General features: G+C 42.1%; 1 protein-coding gene across 2 annotated transcripts in view; it reads right to left on the bottom strand.

The window, feature by feature from the left end:
- Positions 1-34: 34 nt before the first annotated feature.
- Positions 35-17,354, bottom strand: part of LOC110210351 (hepatocyte nuclear factor 4-beta-like) — a 69,770-nt gene continuing 52,450 nt past the window's right edge. The window contains exons 6-10 of one of the 2 annotated variants that reach the window (XM_020989248.1): positions 15,877-15,964; positions 8,821-8,973; positions 5,414-5,650; positions 4,061-4,204; positions 35-3,315 (exon numbers count right to left, since the gene is read on the bottom strand). In XM_020989248.1, coding sequence (XP_020844907.1) covers positions 3,239-3,315; positions 4,061-4,204; positions 5,414-5,650; positions 8,821-8,973; positions 15,877-15,964 — 699 coding nt within the window. In that variant the 3' untranslated portion in view covers positions 35-3,238. Of the gene's footprint in view, positions 3,316-4,054; positions 4,205-5,413; positions 5,651-8,820; positions 8,974-15,876; positions 15,965-17,354 lie in introns of both variants that reach the window. The other variant, XM_020989247.1, reaches the window with a different exon arrangement.

Raw genomic sequence — 17,354 nt, forward strand, 5'->3', positions numbered from 1 at the left:
GCTAATAAAAGAATCAAATGCACATTTTGTATCATATAATGGTCCTGTGTTTTATTTGGAAAAAGAAACCCAGAAATTGTAAAGACAAGTAAATTCAAGAATGATGCCTACGATACCTGTACATGCAGCTATCTACCTCCTTCCAGAAAGTAGTCAGTAAATATTGTTTTTGAGAGACCCTTGGGGGAACAAGAATTAGCTTCAACATCACACTGGTAAGAAAGGGATCTAGTAAAAACGGAACACTTCTTGGGCTTCACTAATTTTCCTCTTGTATTGCATCTCATTATTTTGATTTGAGTGTTTGGTAAGCAGAGCTGTAACTAGCAGAGGGCCACTGTGAGCCCACATCCAGTTAGGTGTCCTAGGACACATACAGTATTGGTCCTAGGACATCCTGAGAATTCTGTTGCTGTCACAGACCTCTTCTGGGTTCTTCCTCACCAGTATGATTACAACTGGGGAGAATTACCTATACCATTGCACTGGATTTGGGGACCTGTAAGGTCTGGGGTCAGTGAAAATGGAATGTGCCCTTCTCGGCAGTGTGGCGCTCAGGATTTCTGCCCCTTCCCTCAGATATCTAGTCATGGTTGTGTAGAACCAATGTAATTTGTGAGATGCACAAAAATGATTTTGAATTATTGACATGGTTTCCATTTCCTGATCTGCCAAATCAGTCTGGAAAAAAAGTCCTCCACCTAAAATCACTCCTTTGCCTTGCAAGATATTGAAGATTCATGAGTTAATGCCTGAAAAAATGACTCCCGAGTTCAAGAGAAAACTGTGATTTGATCATTGCATGATTATAGTCAAATTCATTTTCTGGTATGACAGTGATCACTGGCCATTTGTTAAGTAATGATTTGCAAAAATCAACAGTTAAATTTTGGGTTTCATTGGCTACCATTTAGTGTCACAGGTGGTACAGGGTGGTGTGTTTGCCATGCCAGGCTTAGCTGAGGTACATTAGCGTGTCTTCAGTTTTACTGCCATATTCTGGCTTGATGAAGTTCAAGGCACCAGGCATTTTGAATATTGATGTGATTTCTGTCTTTCCAGTTGGAAGAAGCAAGATTTAAAAATCTTAAAAGGCCATGAAAACAAGCCACACATTGCAATGATGACATTTTCATGCTGTAGGCTAACCTCAGCAAACAGAAATATCACTTGACTTTCTAGATTTTTGAGCATTAATACTGTACGTGGAAAATTGGTCAAGAGGTTCCAGATATGCAGCTTTACGCATGTGAGAACATTGATCAGATATTTTTTCTGTTCCTATAGTGATATGTGTTTGAATACATATATACACATATACATATATATACATATATGTATGTAATATATATGGTTGTATATTTTGAAAATCTAAATGTACATGTTTATATTCAGTTTTTTAAAAAAAATACAGCTATAAAAAGGACATCAGTAATGAGACATTTTCACAACTCTTGACTAATGTGGAAAATACCTGCATTAATTATATTGCTCATATATAAGGTGTGACGATGAAGTCATGGGACAGATTTATTTTAACAGATTAGAATTTACATATCCAAAGGGATAATATTATTCCCTTCAAGGCAGTCACCATGGGAAGCTATATGTGTGCTGAAGATTCTGTCTTTGCTTCAAATATGTGTGACCTTCAGGAGCCAGTCTATTTTGATTTGAGTCTTTAGTAAGCAGAGCTGACACCAGAGTCATTCCTTTTATATATCACCCCTCATTTTTTTACCTAAATGGTTGTATCCAATTTGGTCCCCTGCTTCAGTCCCCTGCTATGACCTAGAATGACTCTGCCGCTTCCAAACTCAAATCCATTGTCATAGGACAGATTTGTCATCCCTGAGAATAAAAGAATGATTTTGGCTCTAAAGGTAATTTTGAGAGGAAGTGCCCTGAGCAAGAATTAGTTCTGTCAGTTGCTTCCCACGCATAGATGGGGATAACACATATTTGCACATTCAACATCTGTCTATTTGAACCTCTGTCTCATTATTGTCACACTTCATCTGTGTCAGGCAAAAGGGTCTTTGTGACGTGAAGCTTGATTCAAGTACTCAGCCACTGAGAAAAGCTGGTTTAGCAGAAGTCTGAGAGATTAGGAGGTCTGAAACTGGGAATGGAGGCAGGGATGGGGTGGTTAAAATGCAGAGAGGTTTCATGACTTCATATTAATAGCAGATATTCACTTCACACTTGTCCCTTTACATACATAATCTCCATTGATCCTTACCACAACCTGGCAAGGTGGGAACTGCCAACTACCCCCATTTTACAGATGAGGCCAGTGGGGTTCAGTGACTCCTTTATGGCCACACAACTGGCACTACATCCCTTTGTAATGGACATATTGTCTTATCAGAACCAAACCAAAATTCCCCATCGATAACCAATTATTCCTAACTGTTTTAAGGTATTGATGTGATGTGGTTGAGGCGGGGAAATTGCATGGTCTTTTGTAGATGTTGCATTGAAATACTTTGAGAAGATGGGGTAAGGTGTGACTGGCAGGAAGGAGGAAACAGGGAAAGGATGTTAGAGCCCATATGTTGTAAAATCAGTCCAGTGATTAGTGCAGTACCTTGCACGTAGTAGGCATCTTTAGCAGATGTTTCTAGGAATTGGATGAAAGATAGCTGAGCCCTTCTTCAAACTGGCAGGTGGATTCCTGAGTATACCCCCTCTGCCCAATTTGCAAATGGGCTATTTTTAAAAATACACTCAATGTGTGTTCTCTGTGTATGTATGGGCTTCATGTTCTGCCTCCAGGTCTAAAAACATCTTAAGCTGGGGACATAAATTAGTTGGATCCCTGTTGCTTTGTGTTTTGCTAATAGAAGCTGGAGATTTCAATCCTGCCAAATAGAGTTAGACCATAGTGACTTTTCAGTTCTGCTGGACAGCTTTTGGAGACATTTACTTTAAAGTGTCTCCAAAGTTTGGCCATCTTATATTTTCAAGAGGGAAAGAGGCCCTGGGGAACCAATCCAGGGACCAACAAAAATCCTGGTACTAACCAGGTAGCCAACTGGATGTGACCATTGGAATCCTCAGCCCCTGAAATCTGAGTGGGCTGTGGAGCTGAGGCAGTCATGGGGGCTCACACCTGGAAAGGTAAGGAGACTGGCTTGTAGCTGACTTCCTAGGGGGCTTAAGTCTCTTCCCTTTCGTGGCTTATAAAATCTCTTGCTTAGGAATGATGATCTGGGGCAGTATTTGAATGGGCATCTCAGGTCCCTCTGGCAGGGTCCAATTTATAATCTTCTTTCCCAGGGCTTGTAGAAGAGACAGATGTGTCTGGAGATGCTGAGAAGGGAAAAAGATGTTAGTTCAGATTCTTCTCTTCTCTCCCAGTTAAAATGTAAACTTTGAAAACTCAGAGCAGCATGAGCTTTTTGACCACAGCTCACACTAATTACCTATTTGCTAAATTGGCTGACAAGTCTGATAGCCCCAAATGCTTATTTATCAAACTTGGCTTCCAGTGACTTTTGACTATCTCCCCCCCCCAAAAAAAAAGATCAACTTGATTCTCAAAGAAGGAAGATTTTTCTATCAAAGTTAAGGGTAATTAACTTTTTTTGGCTCATGGACTCCTCAGAATAAAGTTTTTAAACACATAAAATAGGATTAAACCAATTATATTGAAGAGTCTAATTTTTAAAGTTCACAGACCCCAGGTAAACAACCTTTGATTTGAATATTTCCTGACACCTCCAACATCTGTATCTCAGTCCTACAGGGCCCTGCTTCTAGCTAGCTGCTCGCTAGACCTTGCTAATGTGAGGCCTCCCATGAGTATTTGCAATTAATAGATGCCGCCATCTTTAAGTTCCCTGTCAGACCCAAATGCAACTTTAAGGTGGAATTTCAGGCACCATGACTCATGGCAAGATTGAGATTTGGGATTAGGGACCCCTTAAAGCACAGCTAGGGACAGCTATTCTCATAGAGACCGTCTTCTACATCCTCAAAGTCCAGTGATTCCAATTGCTCTTCTGTTTTTTTGTAACTTCAGCCCAAGAACCCTATTTGGTGTCCTCACCATGACCTTCTGTAAAGGAGCAGCTCTGGCTTGCCGAAGGGGCAGCCTGGATCACTGAACTGAGGGTGTTGGGAAGGATATGGCTTGTGTCTGGCTCCAGGTTTAGGCTGGGCATCCCAGAATGATACTGGGGCATCTCTGTGGTGTTCCCTGTAAGCAAACACAAAGGGAGAGTTTGGGTCAAGGCTGTAGGTGTAGTAAATAGTTTGTAATCACTGTTACAGTGGATGACAGGAGGGAAGGCCGGATGAACCTGGAAATAAATGGTGAAGTGAAAATAAAATATTTTCATTAACTAAAATTAATTTTAAAAATGATTAAAAATCAGATTTTCATTAATATAACATAAAAGAAAAAAGGGAAAGGTAGAAAGGAATATCAAGAAATGGGGGGAAATGGGAAGAAATAAAAAGCTAATCCTTCTGCCTTCCTTCCAATTTCTGTGTATCCAAGGGCAGAGTAGATGACAAATAAAGCCTGAGACAAAGTGAATTGGAATTCTCCCTCAGACACTTACTAATTGGATGAGCCTGGGCAAGTCTCAGACTCAGTTTTATCATCTGCAAAATGGGGATAATTACATCTACTTCACAGAGTAGTCATGAGGCTCAAAAGAAAGAAGTAGGTAACCAATTATTTAAGCTATTATTATTATTATTATCAGCTGTTGTTATCCAACATCTCTGTACCCTAGCCCCACCACACTTCCCACTCAAGGGGCAGAAGTTGATTCCATCCCTTTTTCTGCCACCCTGACTCTATCTGTCTGGCCCAAGGTCTCTTCAACTCCTGCTTCCTCTCAGTTACCATTACCATACCTTTTCGGTTCCAGCCTCGGGCTGTCCATTGCCCATCTTCCCTGTATCTCCTTCCCCCACCCCCCAGTTTCGTAAGCAAACATGTATATAGTGGTTTGAAGTCTGCAAAGCACTTGACATATATTGACTCATATAATCCTCACAACCACCCTGAGATATGTGCTACTATTTTACCGATTTTACAGATGAGGAAACTGAGATAGAAGCTGACTTGTCAGGGGTCACAGAACTAGAAAGGGTCGGAGGTGGGATTTGAACTCGGGCCTGACTGACTCCACATCTAGCGCTCTGTTCGCTGTATCACCTCCAACTCTTCCATCAGTTGCTGTTAATGGGAACTGAGCATTTCTGGGAGGACTTGGTGAAAATTCACCTAAGACCCCACAGCAGCCCATAGTCTGGGTGTAGCTGACTCTGTCGGTCTTCACCGGGTTGTTATGGTAGCTGAAGGACAGGACCAGGAGGAACCAAGCACGAGGGGGGGGGCCCTGAGAGGGCGGGGCCGGGAGGGACCCGGAGAGCAGGTGGGGGCCTTGCCTACCTCCCAGGAGCATTTCCTGCAGCAAGCTGTCGATGCGAGCCATGCCGAAGAGTTTCACAAACTGGATCTGCTCTATCATCTGCCAGGTGATGCTCTGCAGCGGGGGCAGCAGGAGGAGGAGGTCGCTGAAGCGGCCCCGCGAGTCGTACTGCCGGTCCGTGACGTAGTCCTCCAGGTTCACCTGCACCTGGAAGCGCATTCGTTTCACCTTTCCAGGGTCGCTCAGGCCTTTGCAGTCTGGGAGAGGGAGAGAAAGAGTGGAGAAGGCACAATGTCAGGTCATGGGGGCGCCGCACTCCCCTGCTAAGGCGTGATCCCTGGAGAAAATCCTACGCCAACATCACAGAATCACAGAAAGTTCTCGCTGAGCGCCTCAGCTCATTGGACAGATGCCCAAGCCTGTGTCTGTCCGCTGTTACACCCTTGCTGCCTCACTGACTGGCCTCAGTCACACTTGGCACCAATCAATGAGCCTTCTCTGTTGCTGGGCACTAAAGGATGTAAACACGAAAAGGAATGATCATTGCTTAAAATTCTGGGCTCCAGATTAGGAATGTCCAAGGCTGCCACTGCCTTCTTTTTACGTGCAGCACAAAGACATCTCCAGCCCCCTGCAATGCGGAAGGGGAGGGGAGGGGAGAAGGGAAGGAAGCTAGGAAAGAAAGGTAGGAAGGAAGGAAGGAAGGAAGAAAGGAAGGAAGGAAGGAAGGAAGGAAGGAAGGAAGGAAGGAAGGAAGGAAGGAAGGAAGGAAGGAAGGAAGAAAAAAGGTAGGAAGGAAAGGAGGGTGGGAGGGAGGGAGAAAAGGAGAAAAGGAAAAAAGGAAGGAAGAGAGGAAGGAGGGGAGACAGGGAGGGAGGGAGGAAGGAAAGAAAGCACTATACCAAGTGCTTTATAAATATTACTTCATTTGATCTTCACAATAACCCTGAGAGGAAGGTGCTATTATTATCCCTGTTTTACAATTGAGGAAATTGAGGCAGAGAGGCTTAAGTGACTAGCCCAGGGTCACACAGCTAGTAAGTGTCTAAGGCTGGATTTAAACTCAAGTATTCCTGACTCCAGGCCTGGCGCTCTATCCACTGTGCCACATTATTGGAGACTACTAATTAAAACCTCTATAGTTGAATCTTGTCAACTAAAAAATGCTATGATGTGCATTTCAATATAACTCATTTCCTTGTGTGTAGTTTACGAATTTACAAACATTGTTTTGCAAAGGAGTCCAGTCAGCCAAAGAGTTCCTTCAGATAAATGTTAGAATTCCTCTAGAGAGAATGAGGCAGCTGACAGGGCCTGGTTCCTGGTTCTACTTCCCTCCCCCACTTTAGTACTTCCTTGTGTACATCAGTAGGCTGAGGCATTCACCCTTGGCAACTGGATGGTTACCTCCAGAAGTTTAGAGGGTTTAACTGACATGGGGATTACGAGCACAAAAGTCGGTCTGGGTGACCCAGAGGCCTCCAATTTTCCAGGCAGTTCAGTGGGTTAGAGCGCTGGGCTTGGGATCAGGGAGACCCAAGGTCAAATGCCTCAGGCTCTAACTAGTGGTGGCAAGATACTCTCATCTATAAAATGAAGGGGTTTAGATGTGATGGCCTCTAGCGTTTATTCTAGCTCTGAAGCTTGGAGCCTGTGATTTCATCAGTTTAGAGAACTCTGGGTGGGGAAACTCTGCAGTCTTAGAGAGGTTTCTGAGAGGCACTGAGATATCAAATGATTTTCCCAGGGTCATGGAGTAGTATATCAGATGAGTCAGAGGCAAGACTTGAATACAGGTCTTCCTTATGCTAAAGACACTGGACCTCTTGTTCAGTCATGTCTACTCTCGGTGACCACATTTGGAGTTTTCTTGGCAAAGATACAGGAATGGTTTGCCATTTCCTTCTTCAGCTCATCTGACAGATGAGGAAACTCAGGCAAACAGGGTGAAGTGACTTGCCCAAGGTCTTCCAGCTATTAAGTGTCTGAGGCCAGCTTTGAGCTCAGAAAGATGAGTCTTCCTGACCCCAGGCCCAGCACTCTATCCACTGAGCTACCTAGCTGCTCCCAATAAAGCTTTGTAAACATTTCCCCCCCCTCCCTTGAAAGTGTAGACAATTTCTTAAATTTGGAAGGAACTTTCAAGGTCATCGAGGCCACCTGCTTGCCTAATGTATGAATCCTGCCCAGTGACAGGTCTCATTTCCTTATAAGACAGCTAGCCTATCACAGGCTGAACAGTGTTTCTTATTATCAGACTGTTTCCCTGTAACTTCCACCCATGCACCCCAGTTCTTCCTGCTGGGGCCAAGTGAAATGAGCCAAATCTCTCTCCCCACATCACAAGCCCTTCAGGTATTTGAAGACAACTGTCTGATTGAACTTTTTTTTTTTTGGACATGATTTCAAGTTCCCTAACCATCACTGCACCAAAGCAGAGACATGGAACACCTGGAAGAGGGTGTTCTCTTAGGGCCCCGTCAACCTTAGAGACCCCCAAATCCTTCAGCGAGGTGGTACAACGGATAGAGCACTGGGCCTGGAGTCAGGAAGACCCGAGTTCAAATTTGGCCTCAGACATTCACTAGCTGTGTGATCCAGGTCACTTAATTTCTGTCAGTTTCAGTTTCCTTCTCTGTAAAATGGGGACAATAACAGTACCTACCTCCCATGGTTATTGTGAAGAACGAATAAGATAATATTTGTAAAGTGCTTAGCACAGTGCTTGGTACACAGTAGGCACTTAACCAATGCTTGTTCCCTTCCCCTTCTCCTTTCTGTTGGTTGGCAAAAAGCATTGCTTAAGTTCTTACTGTATGCCAAGTATTGTACTAAGCCTGCTTAGGTGGGTAGCAACATCAATGAGCACAGAGGATTTTCCATCCATTTTATAGCATAATGCTTCCCTTTGTCCTTCTCCCCACCTTTTTTTCTTCCCTTGGCTGGGTTCTCTTCTCTATCACACCAACCCATTCCCATTCTTCCTTTCTTTTGCATTTCTTTCTTTCCTTCCTCGTCTTTCTCTTTTTTCTCATTCCTCCCTCCTCTCTTCCTTCTCTTTCTTTCCTCTCTCCTTTTCTTTCTTTCCCTTCCTTCCTTTCTTTTTCTCTTTCCTCCTCCCTCTCTTCCTTCTCTCTCTTTCTTTCCTCCCTCTTCTTTCTTTATTTCTTTCTTCCTCCCTCCCTTCATTTCTTTCTTTCCTCCCTCTTTATCTTTCTCTTTCTCCCTTATTTTCTTTCTCTCCCTTCCTTCCTTCCTTCTTTCTTTCTTCTTTCTTTCTTTCTTTCTTTCTTTCTTTCTTTCTTTCTTTCTTTCTTTCTTTCTTTCTTTCTTTCTTTCTTTCTTTCTTTCTTTCTTTTTCTTTCTTTCTTTCTTCTGTTTTAATGCATAGCCAGAGTCAGCAACTAGTGACTTTTAGTTCTCTTACCTGGATCAAAGAATATAATAGCTTTAAGACACGCATATTCGTTGTCATCAATTTGGATTTCTCTCAAGGGCTTGACCAACTCTTCCAGTATTCTTATAGCAACTCGAGCAATTTCCAGTTCTGGGCAGTGCATAGGAATAATGAAATCATTTCCTGGGGAGGAGTGAGAACAGCTATATCATCTGCAGGCTATAGAACCATCTGCATTGGACTCTGTCAACAGGTACACTTGACATGAAAGCCTATATACAGAGAATGGAACATAAGAAACTGACCTTTAGTATATCTACAAGTAGATATACTACTACAAGTAGATATACTAAATCTCTTCTAGATTGGGGCCTGGGAGAGAACCTCATAGGATAATGAACTTGTAAGAAAATGACCACCTGACCCACGATCCTTTTTGAATAAACAGACCTTTTGGCATTTAAGTAATCATCATTTGGTACTGAAGCCTACTCTGGGGCAAAAATCATGGAGCTAGCCAGCCATTCCTTTGGGTCCTTTTCAATCCTTCGTAGGTACATCCCCTCCTCTCCACACCTCACATGATGCAGTCCTCTCCCCTTGCTAAACCCTGTTCTCAGGAGAGGTACAGTCGCAAAGTATAAATGGCTAATCAATCTTAAAATTCAATTAAAACCACAATCAAATTAATTCAATTAAAATTCAATCAAAAATTTCTTAAAGCCTATGGGACTGGCTCATTTATTAATCAAATCCAATCTTCTGATTGGGTATTTGCATTTTAATATAGGACTGAAGGCATAATGCAGGGCAGCTAGGTAGTTCAGTGGATAGAGTGCTCAAACTAGAGTCAAGAAGACCTGAGTTCAAATCTCACCTCAGACACTTCCTAGATGGGTGAACCTGGGTAAGTCACTTAACCTTGTTTGTCTACGTTTCCCCATCTGTCAAATGAACTGGAGAAGGAAATGGCAAACCCCTTCAGTGTCTTTGCCAAGAAAACCCAAAGTGGGTCACAGAGAGTCAGATACAACTGAATAATGACAACCAAAAGGACTGAGGATTATTAGGAATGTAGTATGATAATGGTCAAGTTTCTTATTTTTTAAAATTTTTTTAAAAATTAATTTATTTTGATTTATCAACAGTCACTTCCATAAGCTTTTGAGTTTTAAATTTTTCTCCCCCTCCCTCCTTATCTCCCTCCCCAAGACAGCGCAAAATATGATATAGGCTCTACATATACATTCCTATTAAACATATTTTCACATTAGTCATGTTGTAAGGAAGAATTAGAACTAATGGGAGGAACCACCAGAAAGAGGAAACAAAACACAACAGAAGAAAAAAATAGCAAATCGTATGCTTCCATCTGCATTCAAAATCCACAGTTCTTTTTTTGGATGTGGAGAGCATTTTCCATCACGAGGCCTTTGGAGATGTCTTAGATCCTTGTATTGCTGAGAAGGGCTAAGTCTATCAATGTTAGTCATTGCATAACATGGCTGTTACTGTGTACAATGTTCTCCTGGTTCTGCTCACTACACTCAGTATCAGTCCATACAAGTCTTTCCAGGTTTTTCTGAAGTCCTCCTGCCCATCATTTCTTATAGCACAATAGTATTCCATTACATTTATACACCACAACTTGTTCAGCCATTCCCCAATGGATGGGCAACCCCTCAATTTCCAATTCTTTGCCACTACAAAAAGGGCTGCAGTAAATATTTTTGTACATGTGGGTCCTTTTCCATTTGTATGATCTCTTTGGGATACAGCCCTAGAAGTGCTATTGCTGAATTGTAATGGTTAAGTTTCAAGCAAAAATTAGATTTGCTTGAGGGTGTATGTGGGGGCAAGGAGTGAGGAGCTGGTAATTTCACACTAGCACAATTCAGGTAGCTGCCTCTTTTACTTATGATTACATCTAGCTCTCTATAATACTGATAAGGAAAGAGCTCACATTTAACAAGTAAATTTTGCTTTCCTTTAAATCCCAACTAAAATCCTATCTTCTACAAGAAGCCTTTCTCAACCCCTCTTAATTCTAGTGCTTTCCCTCTGTCAGTTATTTCCTATTTATCTTGTACATAGCTTGCTTCTTGTCTCTCCCATTAGATTATAAACTCCTTGAGGGCAGGGACTGTCTTTTGCCTCTATTTTATAATCCCCAACATTTAGCGCAGTGCCTGCCACATTGTTGTTGTTCTGACTCTTTGTGACTCCATTTTTGGGGTTTTCTTGGAAAAGATACTGGAGTAGTTTCCCATTTCCTTCTCCAGTGTGTCCCCATTTTACAGATGAGGAACTGAGACAAATAGGGGTTAAGTGACTTGCCCAGGGTCACACAACTAGTAAGTGTGAGGCCATATTTGAACTTAGGTCATCCTGACTCCAACCCAAGTGCTCTATCCAATACACCACCCAGCTGCCCTCAGCACATAATGCCAGCATATAGTAGATATGCCAGCTTAATAGATATTTATTGATTGATTAGTAAAATCAATCTAGGTGGGGGAAGACCAACTTGGACAATGTAATAACTTTTCCTGACAGCAGGTGGTGCTGTAGGATATGCTCTGCTAATCTGATGAAACCTGATGAAGTGTTAGATGTTTTATTTTTCTCTTTTTACTTCAGTCTATCCTTTTTCCTTCCTTGCTGTGCTATGCAACTTGATTCAGCACCAAAACAAACAAACAAAAAAAACAACTCAAGAAAATCTCTTAAAGCCTATGGGACTGACTCATTTATTAAGTAAATGTCATGTCTCTGATTTTTTTGTAAATGCCTTCTTATACAATGGAGACACAGTAGTAGGCAGTTAGTAACAGATTTAGCCAACATTCGTAAAGTGCTGGCTGGATCCTTAGCATTAGAATAGACTTTGCCAGGGAGCACCAGGATTCCATTCCACCCCCCACAAGCTCTCCTCTCTGCTCCTTTGGTCACCACTCTAGGTTGACCCCTCATCACTTCTAGACATAACCTCCTGACAGAATTCCCTTCCTCTCCTCCCCACTTCAATCTATCATCTTGCAGTCCCAAATGGCTATCCTTCAGAGCATAGGTCTGAGCACGTCCCTCCCTTCTTCAAGAAGCTTCAAAAGCTGCCTACTGCCTGCAGCATAAACAGCTTTCCCCATGACTGGTATTTAAAGCCCCTCCCAATCTGGCTTCAGACTTTCTAGGCTGATGTGACATTATTCTCCCTGGTGTGCTTTTTGGTCCAGCCCAAATGACCCGATGACTATTCCCCATCCATGGTATTCCATCTCCTCCCTTTCTCTCTTTGCACAGTCTGTATTCTACCTCTTAGAGTCCCTAGTTCCTTTCAAGTGTCTGTCCAGATCCCACCTCCTATAACATGAGGCTTTTCCCTATTCATCTCATAGATCCTTTATACCATCACTGTAAAAACAAATACTTTCCGTGTACTTTGCACTTATTTATATTTGTATATATTGTCTTTAATGCCTATGATTCTGTGCATGCTGTGTACTACAATGCCATTTCCCTCCAGTATAATGCACCTCAAAATCTAAAGCATCTGGGCTGTTTTGTTTTTAGTCTTTGCACCCTCAATATATGCATGATACAATATTTGCACAGATCAGTAAATACAAGGTGATTTGAGGAAGGAGGGGGCTTTGACAACTGGGAAGAGCAAGGAAGACTTCATGAAATAGTTAACATCTGAAGGATGATCAACATTCTTATAGAATCACAGAATCTCTGGGTTGGAAGGACCTCAGAAGGGGTCTACTTCAACCCATTCTTGAAGTAGAATCTCTCTGCAGCATACTCAACTAGTGGGCATCCAACCTTTGCATGAAGGGGAGAGAAAGGATTATTTCTGTCTTATATTAATAACCAATTATTGAATTAGGATAAAGATGTTTTCCCTTTTCTACTTCCTCATTCAGAAATCAGCCCCTGTAGTTTATTCAGGCAGTTTTTGAAGTATAGAGCTAAGGAGAGGGAAAACTGAGATCTGTTCAAAAGGTAAAGAAATTTTAGTTTAGGTGAATTGATGGATTCTAGCCCATTGTGTTTCACTCAGACAGGTCTGGGAAAACGTGGATTCTCCCTTTTGTCTAGATTATCACAGAGGGGGTGATATGGGTGCAAATAAGTCTCTTTGACCAAGCCTGAGTGATCAGTCACATCTCCCAGACCCTCATTAGAATTAGCCCACTTCTCATTATAATATTCATTCTCTCATTAATTATTAACCAATCAGAGCCGATTGCCACTCTCAGGAACACCTAGTCTTCCAAAGCCATATAAATATTGAATGGGTTCCATGAGAGGTCTTCGGTACTTAAGAGTGTCACTGACCGCTTTTATAAATTACAAGCTAGCATGTTTAATAAAATGATTAATTACCCAGAAACTAAGTCTCAAACTTTTTATACATTACAAAGGTCTCCAAGTCAGGAGGGAGCCCACTCCCTCCCGGGGCAGACCAGTTCACTTTTGCATAGCAATAAGACATTTTCTCTTAGATGAAGTTTTTTCTTTTTTTGGGGGGGGGAGGGTGAGGCAATCAGGCCTTAGTGACTTGCCCAGGGTCACACAGCTAATAAGTGTCAAGTATCTGAGGCTGGATTTGAACTCAGGTCCTCCTGACTCCAGGGCTGGTGCTCCTAGACAAAGTTTTAATTTGCTTCTTTTCACTGCTTCCACTCATTCCCGCAGGGCTCCCCCTTCTACACTTTGGGGTCAACCTGAGCAAATCTCTCTTCTAAAGGAAAGTCCATCAAATACCTGAAGATGACCATAAAATCATAATGGTAGAGCTAGAAGGAACCTCTGAAGCTATTATATCCAACTCCTCATTTTTAGACGAGGCAATGGAGACTTGGAAAGGTTAACTTACTTGCCTGAAGGCACAAAGGTAGTCAGCATCAGAGGCAGGTTTGGAAGCCAGGTTAACAGTGCTATTGCTGCTCACGCTGCCACTGTGACACCCCCCTTCCTTTCCCCTCACCCCCCAAGTGTTCCCTTCTTTCAGTAAACATTCTCCCTTTCTTTCAAACAGTCCCTTATGGCATGATCTCAAGGCTCTTCACCATCCCTATCACTTCTCTGGATGTCCTTGATGAAATGTTGAGTCCAGAATGGAGCCTAATACTTTATTTGTAGAAAGAATAGAGCAGAACTGGTCTCAGATGCTGGACACTGCTTTGCTTGATGCAACCCAAGAATGCAGTAGCTTTTGTATCACCCTGTTGACTTATGTTGAACTTGTAGTCCATTAAAATCTTCTAGCTCTCTTTGCACATGATCTGTCTAATTCTGAGAGGTGGAGATGGGGAGGAAATATATTCTAGGCATAGAGTGTGACATATGAATGGTAAGTACTCCCTTCTCCTATAGAAGAAACATGAGCTTAGAGGAAATGACTTGCCCAAGGTCATACAGGACCAAAGAGCCAGTATTCAAACCCAGGTCTTTTGGCTACAAATCTAGTGTTCTTTCCATATTGTCTTGCTGTTTTCTTTCAAAAGGGAGGCAGCATGATGTACTAGACAGAGAATTATACTTAGAATGAAGAGATTTAAAGTCTTACACCTGGTTCAAAGAAATCAAGGTCAGAAGTAGAAGATGGGGGAAGGCATGGTTAAGCAATAGTTTGAAGAAGATCTGGGGGGTCTTAGCATCATTGTTTACAAACTCAATGAGTCAAGAATGTGTTAGTCCAAAAAGTTAATGCAATCTTAGGAGGCTTTAAAGAATAAGGAGATGGTAGATAGAGTACTGGCCCTGGAGGACCTGAGTTCAAATTGGCCTCAGACACAGGATACTCACTCACTAGCTGTGTGACCCTGGGCAAGTCACTTAATCCCCCCAAAAAAAAAGATCTTATATTTAAAAAAAATGAGATGGCCCTACCATCCTTTGCCCTGGTTAGCCCACAGCTGGAATATGTTTAGTTCTGGGCATCATAGTTTAGGAAGGATATTGGTAAACTGGAGAGTGTTTAGAGGCAGGCAACAAAGCTGGTAGAGGACCTTGAGTCTACTCTACACCATATGAAGACTGTTTGAAGGAACTATAGATATAGGCAGGCAGCATGGTGTATGGCAAAGTCCACTAAATGTGGACCCCTATTTGAACCCTGGTTCTGCCTCTTTGTACTTGTGTGACTTATGAATTAAGTGAGCAGGTCACTTAATTCTCAGAGCCTCAGTTTCTTCATATGGAAAGTGAGAAAGTTAGACTAGTTGACCTCTGCGGTCCTTTCTACCTTCAGAACTATGATCCTATGATCTATGCTCAGCTTGGAAAAGAGAAGATTTAGGAGAGAAATGAGAGCTGTCCTCAAGTATTCAAATGGCTAATATATGGACGAGGGAATTGACATGTTCTGTTTGGCCAAGAGGAAATTAGAGCACTGGGTGAAAGTTACAAAGAGGCAAATTTAGGCTTGATGTCAGGGAAGACTTCCTAGCAATTAGAGCTATCCAAAAATGGAAGAGGCTGCCTCAGGTTGTAATGGGCTCTCCCTCCTTCAGGTTCTTCAAGCAAAGGCTAAATGACCACTTGTCAAATATATTTGTAGTAGGGGTTCTTATCTGGGGTACGGGTTGGACTGCGGTCCCTTCCAAGTCTAAAATTCTAGGATTCTGTGACTCTCTCCAAACACATGCACATGTACATGCACGCACACACACACACACACATACACACACACACACACACACACACACACACACACACACACACCCTTCTAGTCATATCTGCCTCTTTATCTCTGGTTATCTCACCTACCAGAAATATCTTACTCCCTCTTCTCTTTCAGCTTGAACATCCCCCCATCCATCAAGGCCCAGGTTGAGTCCCATCTCTCCTCCAAGTAATTTATCCTGGCTACTCCAGACTGTAACACTGGCCTGGCTACTCCAGACTGTATCGTTGGCCTTATCTAATGGCTCTTCCTAACTACAGATTCATGACCAGAGTAATTAACTTTCATGTCAGCACTGCAGGTGGTGGTGCCGCTCAATGTCAATAAAAGACTTACAATGGAAGTCGGAGCAGAGCAAGAGGAGAGAATCCTGGAATGTTTATTCTTTTTACCTAGAAGCAGGAAATCCGTGTAGGGAATAGATCGTTTGGCAACTCCAAGAAGAAGGTGTTCTCCAGCGTGGGCTCTTAATAATGCTACCTGCAAGGCACATAAGAGAGAGAAAAGAATTGATTACATATCTGAAGAAGAGCTTAAGAGATTTTTGAGATTTAGGCCAATCCCCTCATTTTATAGATGGGAAAACTGAGGCAGAAAGGAAGATTAAAGAAATAAGTGCGTTGATTCAGTCACATTTTAACTTCTTAATCAGTCTTAGAATGTTAATTAATTTGCTCTCGTTTTACAGGAATCCAAGGCCCAGAGAAAGGAGGTAACTTCTTTATTTTCATACAGGTCTAGGCAGGACCAGGACTAGAAGCCAAGGTGCTCTTTCCATTTTTTTTCTCCCTTCTGAATCATGCTGCCCTTCCTTTAGCTTGGTAGCCAAGGATTCCTTTGGAGTTGGAATGAGACTGTCTAGTTCATCCCTTTCATTTCACAGGTGAAAACCCAAAACTTAGACGGGGACCTGGCTTATTTAAGATCACATAGCTCAGGGCAGGGCTAGGACCAGAACCCAAGGATTCTTGTACAGTATTCTTTTTAGTTTCTAAAAAAGAAGAAAGTTCTATTTTTATTTTTTGCTTTCTTGTTGTTTTTTGTTTGTTTGCTAGACAATGGGGTTAAATGACTTGCCCAGGGTCACAAGGCCCAGTAAATGTCATGTATCTGAGACCGGATTTGAACTCAGGTCCTCCTGACTCCAGGGCCAGTGCTCTATCCACTGCACCACCTAGCTGCCCCTGTCTTCTCTTTTCAATGTTATAATTGTTTCCCAGGATTATCTCTTCTACTTTTATCCACATTCCATCCTCTAAAGAAAAAGAGGAAAGAACCAAATAAAACCCAAGAAAAAGGAATCATATCTAAATAGCATTAGCAAACCTTGTACACCTGCAAGATTCTCCCCTTTCAGAAGACAGGAGAGAAATGTGTCATCATCTTTTCTCTGGGACCAAGATAGAACAATGAAAGGGAATGCTTAAGAGTATCCAGGGCTTAGCATAGTATTGACATACAGTAAGCACTAACTAAATGCTTGTTGACTTGTCTTGACTAAATCTGAGTTTGGTAGCATACTCCTGTTGCTTTTGTTTACATTGTCATAGACATTAGGCATGATAATATTATGCATTATATAAATATTACATATTATAGACATTGTTCTAGACTCTATTTCCTCTGTTCCGTATCAGCTCATATAAGCCTTCTCTTGGCAGCTAGGGGATGAGCATCAGGCCTGGAGACAGGAAATCATGAGTTCAAATTTGACCTTAGATGCTTACTAGCTGTGCAACCCTGGCAAATCATTTCATTTCTGTTTGCCTCAGTTTTCTCATCTGTAAAATAGGAGTGATAATAGCACCTACCTCCAAGGGTTGTTGTGAAGATCAAATAAGAAAATAATTGTAAAGTGTTTAGTACAGTA

Source organism: Phascolarctos cinereus, unplaced genomic scaffold (genome assembly GCF_003287225.1).
Source record: "Phascolarctos cinereus isolate Bilbo 61053 unplaced genomic scaffold, phaCin_HiC Scaffold_2;HRSCAF=192, whole genome shotgun sequence".
Classification (NCBI taxonomy): Eukaryota; Metazoa; Chordata; class Mammalia; order Diprotodontia; family Phascolarctidae; genus Phascolarctos; species Phascolarctos cinereus.